The following is a 13493-nucleotide window of genomic DNA, read 5'->3' as shown; positions in this document are numbered from 1 at the left end:
ACTTCCACCACAAAGGAATACTGCACTCTCCCCAGTCAGCAGCCCGGTTTACAGCTCTTCCTCGGAACCACTCCACCAGCTCATTCCCAGCCACTGGAGTCTGCGCGACCCTGCGCCAGCCTTATACTTGTTCCGTCTGTCTCTGTTGGAACCTTTCTCTTGATGGGGGCGGGACTAATAAAGCTATTTTAATAGGGGCTTAAGTACGTAGGTTAAAAAAAAGACGGGGTGCTAGAACATAGGTATAGGTTTCTCAGAGTCCCTTGGATCCTCTTTTCTAAAATAAAAAGTATGATCTTCCATGCCCTCACTGAATAGCCTTCAATGGCTCTCCCATGCTTCCAGCAAAAATATACCAACTTGGGTCTCAGTGGTTAAAAGTATATGCTCATCGTCTAAAGGGCTCAAATTCAATTGCCAGCACCCATATCATGTGACTCATAACTGCAACGCCAGCTCCAGGACATCTGACACCTCTGGCCTCCTTGGGAACCCACGCTCATGTGCACATACCCACATGCAAATTGACACATATATACATAATTAAAACTAAAATACTGGGGGCTGGAGAGATGGCTCAGCGGTTAACAACACTGGCTGTTCTTCCAGAGGTCCTGAGTTCAATTCCAAGCAACCACGTGGTGGCTCACAACCATCCACAGTGAGATCTGGTGCCCTCTTCTGGCCTGTAGGCATACATGCAGACAGAATACTATGCATAATACATAAATCTTTAAAAACAACGAGACAGATATGGTGGCACATGCCTTTAATCTCAGCCCTTGGGTAGCAGAGGCAAGAATATCTGTGTGAATCTGAGTTTAGGCTGGTCTATATAGTAAGTTCCAGGTCATCTAGCAAGTTCTAACTCTTTAACATATTAAGACACACTGTCCAAAGACGACCCCAATTCAACTTCCTCAACTTAATCTCCAGCTGCCCTACATACACTCACCCACACTGCATCCCCTGCCCTACAAGAAATGTAATTTTTAAAAATTTTGTGTGTATAGATGTTTTGCCTGATGTCTGGCTGTCTGTGCTTTATGTACACCCCTAAGCCTGCAGAGGTGGATCTGGATCGCTTGTGACTGGAGTTTCAAACAGTTGTAGGTGCCAAGAATTGCACACAGGTCCTGGAGTCCAGTGCTCTTAACCTCTGAGCCATTTCTCCAGCCCCCTTTGAGAGAGAGGACCTCATTATGTAACCTTAGCTAACCTGTGACTATGTAGACCAGGTGGGCCTCGAACTCACAGAGATTCACCTGCCTCTGCCTCCACCTCCCCAGTGCTAGGATTAAAGGTGTGTACCGTCATGCCTGGATTTGCTTTCTGTTCCAAGGCCTTTGCTGATGCCATCCCTATGCCTCTCCTTTTAGTCCAGCTCAGACACCATTTTCAATCTACAACATCTCAAAGAAACTTAGCGTTCAGCTCATCTTCTATGGCCTCATGACACTTGGTTCTCAGCCCTATTATGATACTTCCAACAGCCCATTTCCAAAAGGCTACAAAATCAACATAAACTAGTCTTTGGTGCCTATGAAGAGAGCTCAAGATGGACTGAACTTTTTAGTTTTCACTTGACATTCTTTTTTACAGCAATAAACATGCTTAGAACATTTAGTCTTTTATTAAAGTTGATCTGTCTACTACACTTGGCTGAGTTTTTTGGGCACAGTGGCTCAAGTCTTTAATTCCAGTACTTGGGACTGAAGCAGGTGGATTAAGGTCAGCAAGGTCTACCTAGTAAATTCTAGGCCAGCCAGGGCTACACAGAGACCCTGTATCAACAAAACAAATCACCCTCGCTGGGCGTTGGTGGCACACGCCTTTAATCCCAGCACTCGGGAGCAGATCTCTGTGAGTTCGAGGCTAGCCTGGCCTACAGAGCAAGTTCCAGGACAGCCTCCAAAACAATACAGAGAAACCCTGTCTCGAAAAACCAAATCCAAATCACCCTCACCTATTTAGACTCACAATCATTCTCCCTAAAATTCAACATTTCTTCCACAGCATGGCAAGGTTTGCCACATCATAAAATTAGGTAAGAGAAAGTGACAACCATATACTTGAACAATCCCTTTGAAAGAATGATGAAAGGGCTGAAGAGCCGGTGTAGTGGTTAAGAACACTATTTGCTCTTCCACAGTGTAGGGAAAAGGGGCCAGCCAAAGAAACACACCCTGAGCAGAGCCAAAGAAACACACTTTGGCCCTGCAACCAGAACCAAAGAAATGGACCCTGACCTTGAAACCTGTGCCAAAGAAACACACTTTGCCCCTGGAATCAGAGCCAGTGACAGAAATACACCCTGGCCCTAAAATTAGAGCCAAAAGGCTAAAAAGGACCAGAGAAAGAAACACACTTTGGCCTTGAAACCAGAGCCAAATCTGACCCTAACCCTGTGCAAAACTAACCAATCCTTGAGCAGGAGCTCTAGCCAATCTGAGCTCAGCATTGAAATCTGACCAATCCCTACCTTGGAAAAACTTCCCCGCCCCCAAGAATCCCTATATAAACCCTGTGTATGTTCAGCATGGCTGGTCCAGCTGCCTCCTTTGACCAGCTTTGTTTGGTGAAGATCTTTTGCAGTGGGGTAGAGGTGACCTGTGGTGATCCTTGGCTCCCTAGCTCCAGGATACCTTTTCATCTGAGCTGTGTAACACTCAGTATTCTGTGACTCCTGAGCTCCAGGATACCTGTCCTATCTGATCCGTCCAAAATGCCTACATAGGGGACCTGAGTTCAATTCAATTCCCTGCACACATGTGGCTCAGTCACAACTGTCTAGAACTCCAGTTCTGGAAACCTAATGCCCTCTTCTGGCTTCTGCAGGCAACAGGCACTTACATACCTGCAGGTAAATCACCCATAACCCTGGATTATTGGGTGGCATATGGCCCTTGGTTACCCATATTCTGTCTATACCTAAAGCAAACTACTGTGTTTTTTTTTACTGCCTGTGGCCCAAGATCCTGTTTCCGAGGAGGTGCGAATACTTTGGAGGAATCAATAAACTGTGCAACACTATATCCTAGAGGCCCAGTCCCACCCTCTGGGATCAGCTCCTGCCCAGAACAAAGAGGTCAAGAACAAAGGGGCAAGTGATCCTGCATATCAAAAAATATTTTATATTATGAGGGGTTTCCTGCATGCATGTATATGTACCATGCATGTGACTGGTGTCTGTGGAGGCCAGAAGAGGGCATTGGATTTCTTGGAAATGTAGTTATAGTTGGCTGTGAGTTGTCGTGTGGGTGCTGGGATTCAAACCTGGGCCCTCTCTAAGTGCTGCAAACTGCTGAGCCATCTCTTCAGTGTCCTGACCCACAAGCTGATGCACTGGAAAAACCACCAAAATGCACGGTCCTGAAGGCTGACAAACTCCCTTTGAGGCAGAATTCAGTCAATTCTGAATCAACTAGGAGTCAGTTGGGCTCAGTCTAATCCAGGTGTCAGGTATACTCTAGTCTCCAAAGGATGGGGCTCCCCTGTAGTAGGCACTGTTGCTTGAGCCAGCAGTGCTGATCACCTTGCTGATTTTAAGGCTGTGAGAGCCTGTGCTGTGCATTGCTTAAGGACCCTAGTGGATCCCAAGCTATGGCAACCATATGCCTGGCTTTTCCAAGAATCTCAATTGCAAATATTCTGTCTAGCTGTCCCCAAAAACCACAAAAATGTCCCAGAGATTCTAATAGTTTATCATTCCAAATATTTCCCCAGATTATCACCTACACATGGCAACAGTGCAAAAATTCTTCAGATTTGGGTGCCTGGAAATGTACCAAGTTGATAGGCGAGGTGTAGAGATCTGTGAACCTTGACTCGGGATGTAAATTACATCCCGTATGGCCTGGAGGAGCAGAGTATCTTTCCTCTTCTCCGGCACTCATTCCCCAAGCTACATTCACCTCCTTCCGGAGAGCAGCTCCTTCCCTAGGAGGCGGGCCGGGGGTTGCCAGGACACTGTCACACAGTCCCTGAAGACTTCTCAGATACTTACCCACGGGACACTGACACTTGGAGGTTGTAACAAGGGAGAAGAGGCTTGTCTGAGAGTTCGAACATGAAGTCATCCTGTTCTGAATCGTCTCCTTGCTCGGCACTCCCAGGAGGATTATGGAGGAGGTCACAGGCAAACCCATCTTTTTTCTCTGTAAATTAAGTACTCAAGGGATCAGCTACAAGTGTAAAACTAAAGAAAAAGCTACAGCCAGATAAAGGGATAAAAGGGGGCTGTTTAGGAGATAAATACAAGGCCACAAGTCCCTGTCTGGATTGACTATGCAACCATATTCTTGACAGGGCATATCAAAGTTCTAGTCCTGGAAGGAAATATGTTGTGGCCTGAAGTCCATTATCCTTCTCCAGCCTCTGACTGGACAAAGTAAAATACTCTGGAAGGATGGCAGTTCAGCTCTTCTGGATAGAAGACAAGATACTAGCAGTCCTGAAGGGCTAGAGTAAAGTAAAACACACGTCCCCTGGCTATAGCTTTCCCAAGCCAGATCACCGCCTGATCCTGGAGTCCAAGGACTCAGAAGGTTCCCTTCCCCAACCAATCATTTGGGTGTAACCCACTGCATTTCAGCCCAACCTGCTCTTAACATTCAGCCCCTGGCTCACACTGGACAGATGCGGGATGATCACAGACAAAGGTGTGATGATCTTCTTGTTGTGTGACGTCTAGGCCAGGGAGTTTAAGGGCTCAGGCCAACAGCAATCTCAAAATCAAGGGCTGAGCCTGGCATGGTGGTCCACGCCTTTAATCCTTGCTCTTGGGAGGCAGAGGCAGAAGGATCTCAGAGATCCAGGCCAGCCAGGAGTTACATAGTAACACCCTGTCTCAAAAACAAAGCAAGCGGAAAATGAACGCAAACCCAGAGAAGAAAACAAAGTAACAAGGGCTGCCATCATAGGGGAGTAGAGAGAATGAAAGTTGCCTAGGTGAGGGGTTGACACTTCCTACACAGTATGAGCAGTACCAAAAGAGGTTAACACCAGGATTTACAAAGCACCCTGGGTGGGGAGAGGTAGGCAGCAGGGGAGGATGACTTTATGCAAATCCTGTGGCATCTCAGGCTTCATAATAGTGGCTGGAGTCTGAGGGGGGAAGGGCTGAAAGGGCGGGACCATAAGCTAGGACCAGGTGAGGAAGGGTTGCCTCCACAGCCGGGGCCCCTATCTCTAAGAAGCTGGTGAGATAGACCCAGTCCCCTGTGATTCTTCCCACTGAGAGCTTACCCAACACAGAACTGCTGTAAAAATCCCAGGATGCACGAGGATCGCCCTCTGCCCTGCCCTGAAGATCCGAGAGGTGATCTGATGAAAGAAGAGAAGGTGTGAGATGAGGAGGAAATCTCCAGGATTATCCCGGTGTGACTGGGGGAGGGGAAGAGGGGGGAAAAGCCACATGAGGGCCAGGGGTGACAGGAAAGATGTCCACTTCCTGCTCACAACAGATTGCAAGCAAGCAGGCAGAAACCCCATGTGGCCCACCGATAAATGGTCTAGTTTTTAATAAAAGAAAAAAAACCAGCCTCCAGTATTTTAAAACAGGGCGATTTCACTTCGAAATTAGATTCCCAACTTTTTATTTAAAAAATAGACAAAAATCCAAAGGTCTGGCAGCATTGCCTCTGCATTCCTGTATGTCAACAGTTGGCTGGAGGAAGCTGTGACATGTACAGTCTCCAGTCCTCACTGGGCCTCCTCTTTTTTACACATCAGCCAGAAGGCATGTAGCTTGGGGACCTCAACTTCAAAGGGCATAGGGCATTCCTCTACCAGCAGAACCCTATGCCTATCACAGTATTAATGTGCCCAGTCACGCCCTGTCTTCTTTCAAGCAAGGGCAGTAGCTATGGGTGTATCTCGTGGTAGAACATGCTTACCATGTGAAAGATTCTAAGCTTCATTTACAACTCAAAAACCACGCACATAAAAGTAAGGCTAGGCTAGGCAGCACACACATATTTAATCCCCACTACTTAGAAGGCTGAGGCAAGAGAATCAAGATTGGGGTCAGCCTGGGCCACCTAGAAGAAACCCTGTCTCAACAAAACAAAACAAAAGCCCTTTTGCTTCTCCAAAGGAGCTCAAGACACGGTGCTAGAAAATGGCTCAGCGGGTAACAGTGCTGAGTACAAGTCTGGCGACAAGAGTCTGATCGCTGGAAGGAATGGAGAACGTTGGGTGTGGCAGAGAGCATTTATAGTCTCAGAAGTGCAATGGCAAGACTGGCAGCGGAGACGAATCGATTGAAAGCTCACACACCAGCTAGGCTGGAGTCCACAGCAACAAAACCAAATCCTGCTTTACAAGGTTCAACGAGAGGCCCAACACCCCACTATTTGTCCACTGACTTCTACATACATGATGTGGCCTGCAGGGGGTGACACACACGCGCGCGCACACACACCTGCATACACACAATAAATTAATTTTTGAAAAGAACTAAAGACAGGTGTGCAGACAAAATTTTAGACTCATGATGGTCAAAAGCTGGAAACAGCCCAAATGTCCAATGAGTGAATAAAGAAAATGAGGTAATGTCCATACAGAAGACTATTATTGAACCATAAAAAGGAACAACATGGATGGTAACTAAAAGAAGCCAGACAGCCAAGCTGTGGTGGCGCACGCCTTTAATCCCAGCACTCGGGAGGCAGAGGCAGGCGGATCTCTGAGTTCGAGGCCAGGCTGGACAGACAGCCTCCAAAACAATACAGAGAAACCCTGTCTCGTAAAACAAAAAAAAGAAAAAAAAAGAAAAAGAAAAAGAGAAAAAGAACAGAGTACCAATATGTCACATAGATAAACCTTGAAAACATGATGCTAAGTTACAAAGATCACATATTATATAATTCTATCTCAAGGAAATGTCCAGACTAGGCAAGGCCAGTAAGACAGAAAACAGAAAAAAAAAAACATTAAAAACAAACAAACAAAAGCCCATAGTAAATCTTTCCATTTTAAGGCAGGCAGTGGTGGTGCACACTTTTAATCCCAGTGCTCTGGAGGCAGAGGCAGGCAGTTCTCTGTGAATTTGAGGTCAACCTGTGTACAGAATGAGTTCCAGGACATCCAGGGCTACACAGAAAACCCCTGTCTTGGAAAACAAAAAACAAAGCAAAACAACAACAAAAAGACAGAAAGCAGATTATGTCAGTGCTGGGGGAGGGGGAAAGAAAGGAGGGGGGGAGGGCAGTGACTGAGAATAGAGCTGGGGTTTCCCTCTGTAATGATAAAAACGTTCTGAAACCAAACAGTGGTGACAGTAGTACAACACCGTGAATGGAGAACACCCCATCACTCCATTGTCTAAAGTCAAAGATCTTCTATGTATGTGTGACCACAGTTAAAACTTAGAAGCCTACCTTTTGTTTCCTTGCTACGTATCAGTTAGTGAACAGGTTCACCTATTTCCACAGATACAAAGCAGGCCAATTGGCTTTCCTGACAAACTGTCTCTGAGTGCACAGTTCAGAGGTTGCCAGTGTGCCAAATAGTACAACTGGCAGGTCGACTGAGCTGTGGGTGATTGCCACCAGCTCTCAAGTAGTACCTAGGCAACAGGAAAGAAGAAGAGTCCAAAGAACACAAGGAGGCGAGGGTGACTACCTGCAAAGCCAATCCCAGGAGGAAGTTGGCAATTATTTCCCCAAGGACTGCAGCTTGCTTCCTCCACTGAAAAGTACCACTGCCACACAATGCCTCCCTTCTGGGCCAATCCAGCAGCAACAACTGTCTGTTAACGCAAGTTACCAAAGCCACTCCTTCCTTAGCCATCTTCTGGGACATGAAGAGCTGCTCCGGTTGCAAAGGCACCAGGGAACGTAAGAGCAGGCTGTGGAACCTTAAATGGTGTGGATTAGACCTCTGCACACCACACATAAAGCCTGAGACCCTGCTGAAAGTCCCCACTCTTCTATATACTGTAGCACCTGAGGCAGGACTGCCTTCCAGAAGCATCTGCTGGGTAAGTGTCTGCTTATTCTGAGTCTACTCCTGTGCTTTGTGTCATAAAGGAAAGGTAACTCCTCTTTATAAAAAGGAAGGAGGCAGGTCTATTTTATTCACTATTGTCTCTCCTGTGCTGAAGTCTAGGACTTGGTACCTAAGAAGAGCTTAATAGACAAACTAGAAAAGGCGGAGACGAGAGGAGGAAGAGGGAAAAAGGAGAAAATTACTATAAAGTGAGACACCAAAGTGCTTGCTTAAGCAGCATGCCAAAACATATGCACTCTGCTGCCCCTGTCCCCCCCCACCCCCGAGTCACACAAGGATCCCATCAGAGCAGGCCAAGTTCATCACATTCCTGGGGCTCCTCATTAGGAACTGCCTTTGGAGCCCAGGGCACATTCCTCTAATTCTCTCCACTGCCTGCAAAGCTTTGTCTTGGACAGGTGAACTTGCCTTTTTGAGACGCCCAAAGTTAACTGGCATGAGCAAAGAAGCTAAAGTTGGAACAGGCCTGTAAGTGACAGACGCATGGGAGGAGTCACTTGATGGCGTAGCTTTAATGCACACTCCTCAGATGTGACTACCATCAAAATGAATGACCTTTCTCTTTTTCTTCCACCCCCCCCCCTCATCAAACCTTTCAAGATTTTATCCTTTGTGTGAGAAAGTGCCCTGGGCCTACCCACTCCCCTTCTAGGTATACATGCAACAGAACTGACAATGAGTAAACACAGCAAGTATTTGTGCGTGTAGGATCAAAGCTGCCCCACTGACAGCTAAAAGATGGACACAGCGCAAATGGGTATGCATGAATGAAAAGGTAATATAAATCATACACACACACACGCGCGCGCACGCATACAGGCATGTTATTAGTTAGGCATAAAAAAAGAATGCAGGGCCAGATAGATGGCCCAATGGGTAAAGGTGCCTCAAGCCTGATGATCTGAGTTCAGTTCCAGGGCCACATGTGGTAGGATAAACTCAATCACACAACTTGTTCTCTGTCGCCCCCCACGAGCATTAATTTTAAAAAGGGAATACAGTACTGAAACATGCTAGCATATAGATGGACCATGGAATCACTACACTACATGATTATGCCAGACACAAAAGCCACATGTTGAAGCGTTCCAGTTATATGAAGTCTCAAATAGGTAATTCCACAGAGACAAGATCACAGAGTGCTAACTGTTAGGAGCAGAGAAGAGGTAATGGGAAGTAAATACTTAGCTGGTCCACAAGTTCTATGCAGGAGAACGATAACGTTTTAGAACTAGACAAAAGTAGTGGCTGGAGAATACTATAAATGAACTAAAAGCCACTGATCACTTTGTGATCATTAGTTTTATGTTACATGAATCTTACCTCAACACCTTTTGACCGAAAAAAGTCTCAGTACCTCATTGTTTTGTTGTTGTTTGGTTTTTTATTTTGAGACAGGATTTCTCTGTGTAGCTTTGGAGCCTGTACTGCAACTCGCTCTGTAGACCAGACTGGCCTCACAGAGATTCCCCTGCCTCTGCCTCCTGAGTGCTGGGATTAAAGGTGTGGGCCACCAACACCTGGCATCAGTACCTCACTGTTAAGTTCAGAGTCCCTTGTTCTCATGTATGGAGTGGCAGCAAGTAGTTTCTCTAGATCCTAGAATCCTATCACACGCCCACCGATCAGCTAAGTCACCAGTTGAGGTACATGAAAGGAGAAAAACTAAGAAATGAGATGTCTTCGAGATGGGGGTCATACCATAGCACAAAAATCTGTGGTTCTGTGACTTTGAATGGTCACACGTCTAGCATCAGTGAAAGGAAAAGAAGTCCCCATACTTTTTCCAATGCCTCAATCCAAACTGCACAGTTCCCTCCAACCTTCGTTCTTCCTCATAGAGGAAGAAAAACGGGGTGTTTTCCCTCTCAGATAGATTGGATGTTGCTCTTTTTTCAACTGTTAATGGTAAATGAGTAACAGGTCTATAATTTGCCCTAAGGGGGAAACTACCTTTCAAGAAGATCTCCTGGGGATTTGGACAGCTCCATGCTCCAAGTCCTACAACAAGGTAGAAAGGGTTCACTATCTGGCCTTTAGCATCCACAACCTAACGGAAGCTCAAAATAGATGGGCAGAAGAACAAACGAATTAGTGCTACACTACCCTCCATGAGTTCAGGAGAAACGGGCCTTAGTTGGAGTCAACCCAACTTAAGGAAGTCCACATCACCCTCTGCTTTACTTAACTCACAACAGAAACACTGTAAATAATGCTGTCCCTTTAGGGACTTAAAAGACTTCAGTCCCAGGCAACCATTCCAGAACAGGAGCCTTGCACAGTGAGAAAAGCTACGCACGAGGCACAAGTCAGACGGCGACAGAAAAGGAGCCCTTAGCACCCCACAAGGCTTTGCTTCATTTTTCTGTTGGGAGGCGTCTGCTGGGGAGGATGAAGACAGCTCATCTCTGGAGCACCTGGCCAAGCAAGTGCTTAAAGATGAAGAGGAGAGCACTTTTAAATGTCGCGGTCAGATGGATGAGCTGAAAATGAAAACAAAAACAAAACAACCTCCACCTCCAAAGGCCCAATAAGTCAATAAAGAGGATCAAACTCCATGAGTATGTACTAGACACACGTCTAGCATCGGAAGGGTGCTTCCCTACTCTCCCACCTTATGAACATCCATCCCTCCACCTTATGGTTCCTGGGGAACCAGTGATATTCTCCAGGGATGAAAGAGAAGAGAGGCAATGCTCACTTTGAGGCATCCATGTCACTGAATTAGTCACTTGAATTTTCTTACATTAGATGAATTCCATTTCCTTTGTTAAGACAGGGTCTTCCTGTTCACTTAAGTAGTACGGGCTGGCCTGGAACTCACTGTGTAACCCAGGACAGCTTCAACATCACAGCAATCTTTCTACCTTAGCCTCCTGCCTCTGGCTGATGCTGGACTTAAGGTATATGTCACCACACACAGCTATCTCACAATAATTTTTTTAAAGTTCTATTTATCACCCTTTCCCTTAACCCTCATCAAAAGAGCTTTGGAGCCTAAGTTCTCCCTGCCTGGGGGGACCCGCTGACACCTACAAATGCCTGCATCCACTAGAGAATCATGCCAAGGTCTCAGTCTAGGCTGCTAGAACTTTCCCTAATAACAAGAGCCCTGCCCTTACACAGAAGTGTTACACCAGTCTATTAACACTCCCTTGGAGCATAACCTTCCCTACCCATGAATTAAGAAATGTGTGCCAAGACCCGGGTGAAGATGCTCTGCCCAGATTAGCAAGAATACTAGAGTTTCAGGAAGTCTCCTCTGAACTCTACAACACCAACAAGCACTTTAGTTAGGAATGAGGGTGTCAAAATGCTAGCTATATATCAGCGAGATGTCTCAGTGGATAGAAATTCTTGCTGCACAAGTCTGATGACCTAAGTTTGATCTCTGAAAGGACTTAAGTTTGATCTCAAAGTTGTTCACTGACCTCCACGTGCAAACTGTGGCATTCATGCATGCGCATGTGTACACACACACACACTTAAAAAAAATTTAGCTGACTGTGGTGGCACATACCTTTAATCCTAGCATTTAGGAGGCAAAGGCAGGTTGATGTTCTTTAGGAGAAAGCCTCAAACTTCTGAGTTTGAGGCCTACCTGGTGTACATAGAAATTCCAGCCCAACAGAGCCACATAGTGAGACTCTGTTTCAAAAAGCCCTTTAAAAAGATTACCTAAGAGAATGGGATGAATTTATAGAAATAAAAGGGAAGAAGTGACCGGGTGTTGGTGGCGCACGCTTTTAATCCCAGCACTTGGGAGGCAGAGGCAGGTGGATCTCTGTGAGTTTGAGGCCAGCCTGGTCTACAGAGCAAGTTCCAGGACAGCCTCCAAAACAATACAGAGAAACCCTGTCTCGAAAAACAAAACAAACAAACAAAAAAAGGTGGGGGGGGGGGGGAGAAGTGTTCATTTTTTAGCCAAAAGTGTCAATCAGGTGTAGAAGCGCACGCCCTTAATCCTAGTGGACAGGAGGCAGAGGCAGGTGGATCTCTGGCAGTCTGGTCTACATAGCAAGTTCTAAGACAGTCACGACTGCGTAGACCCTGCTTCAAAAACCAAAAACAAAAACAAAATGTCAAATTTTAAACCTCTTTGGAGTTTTAGAGATGATGTCAGGAAAGAAAAGAGTTCATTTACTCAATAAAGTAACTAGAAGTATTACTTTACTTGACCTCTACTTTGTAGAGGGCAGTTTCTAGCCAGAGAGTTCCCTTCCCATTAGACAAGTTATGAAAGACAAAACTTCATGCAATGCCTTCATTGTTGGTGCATACATGGTCCTGGGAATCCAGAGTGCAAAAGGGCCATGCCAGCATCTAAGCCAGTGCACGTGTGGAAGGATGCTGTACCCTTGTGGTGGCTCTGCTAAAGTGACTACCAGTCATCATCGAACCAGGTTAAGCAATTAATGAAAAGAAATCCCTAAGTGGCTATATCTCATGAAGACCAGATGCTCAAGGACCTAGAGCCAAGAGGAAAGAAATGCAAAAGGAAGCTTCCAGTCTCCCAGCCCTAGGTAAGTCAGGCTGGAGGGCATGAGGCCTACTGGGACCTGTCTGGAGGTTGGCTGAGCTCAAGTCAAAACCTCCCTGGGCAACCCCTTGGTTGTCATTCCCTTGTCTCCTCCCTGTAGCCTCTACAATATAAAGGCAGTACTGCCCACCTCTTTCCCCTTCCATGGGAACCTTTAGTTAGTTTCTCTTACTTCCTCCATTAATAGCAATTCAGCAAACCTTTCTTAAGTAAGCCTGACTCCGTACCTGGGAACTGAATACTGCATCCTAATAGGGGTAGTTGGTGACTAATGGGGCCAAAGCTTAAGTGACAGGAGGGAACACTGTTCTACCACAGCTGAAGCCTGTGATGAGGGTCACAGCTACAAATCCCAAGTGCAGCATCCATCAGTCAGGCAATCTCAAGGACTAAGCCACGCCGTCACAAAAAGTTGAGATAGTCAGAAGGGACTGGCAGCACAATCAAACTAGATTCCCCTCTTTCACTGCCCACCTGCCCAACTCAGGCAGAGCAACATGCCTACCTGCAGACACTCAGTGCTACCAACCAGAGAGAAAAATAAATGCAGTGGCTTCTGGCCCTGGCCATGGGCTTGAATATGACATGTCACTAGAAGATGGAGGGTGGGGAAGAGGGAAGAAAGAATGGAGAGAAGGGGAATACTAGAATGCACAAGGAATATCAAAGTTAGCATGGGAAAACAGTCATGAGGACTAGGATTCAGAAAGGGTCTCAGAGGTACCATTTTCATTACAATCAAGGAGAGATGGCAGAAACAGCAAATGAAGATCATCTGTTCTCTACCACTGACATTCCATTCATAGCACTGGTCAACGTATGCTGCTCCCAGATAAGTGTATATAGCCAGTCTCCCACCAGGAGGCCTGCTCCAGACACCTAGTGGTGAAATAAGTCCCTATAGGTGGTTAGGGCCTAACAGAGGTAGTGATATGGACAC

The 13493-nt window shown here is 46.2% G+C and overlaps 1 protein-coding gene across 12 annotated transcripts in view; it reads right to left on the bottom strand.

Moving 5' to 3' along the window:
* The window catches only part of Bcorl1 (BCL6 corepressor like 1), a 67451-nt gene that overhangs the window by 2747 nt on the left and 51211 nt on the right, over positions 1-13493 (bottom strand). For all 12 annotated transcript variants that reach the window (XM_040744581.1, XM_040744589.1, XM_040744583.1 and 9 more), the window contains 2 exons: positions 5248-5325; positions 4007-4157 (listed from right to left, as the gene is read on the bottom strand). In XM_040744581.1, the coding sequence (XP_040600515.1) occupies positions 4007-4157; positions 5248-5325 (229 nt within the window). The remainder of the gene's footprint in view (positions 1-4006; positions 4158-5247; positions 5326-13493) is intronic.

The sequence above is a fragment of the Mesocricetus auratus genome, unplaced genomic scaffold (assembly GCF_017639785.1).
Source record: "Mesocricetus auratus isolate SY011 unplaced genomic scaffold, BCM_Maur_2.0 Super-Scaffold_100003, whole genome shotgun sequence".
NCBI lineage: Eukaryota > Metazoa > Chordata > Mammalia > Rodentia > Cricetidae > Mesocricetus > Mesocricetus auratus.
Note: the sequence above shows the minus strand (reverse complement) of the source record. Positions and strands in the feature narration are given on the sequence as shown.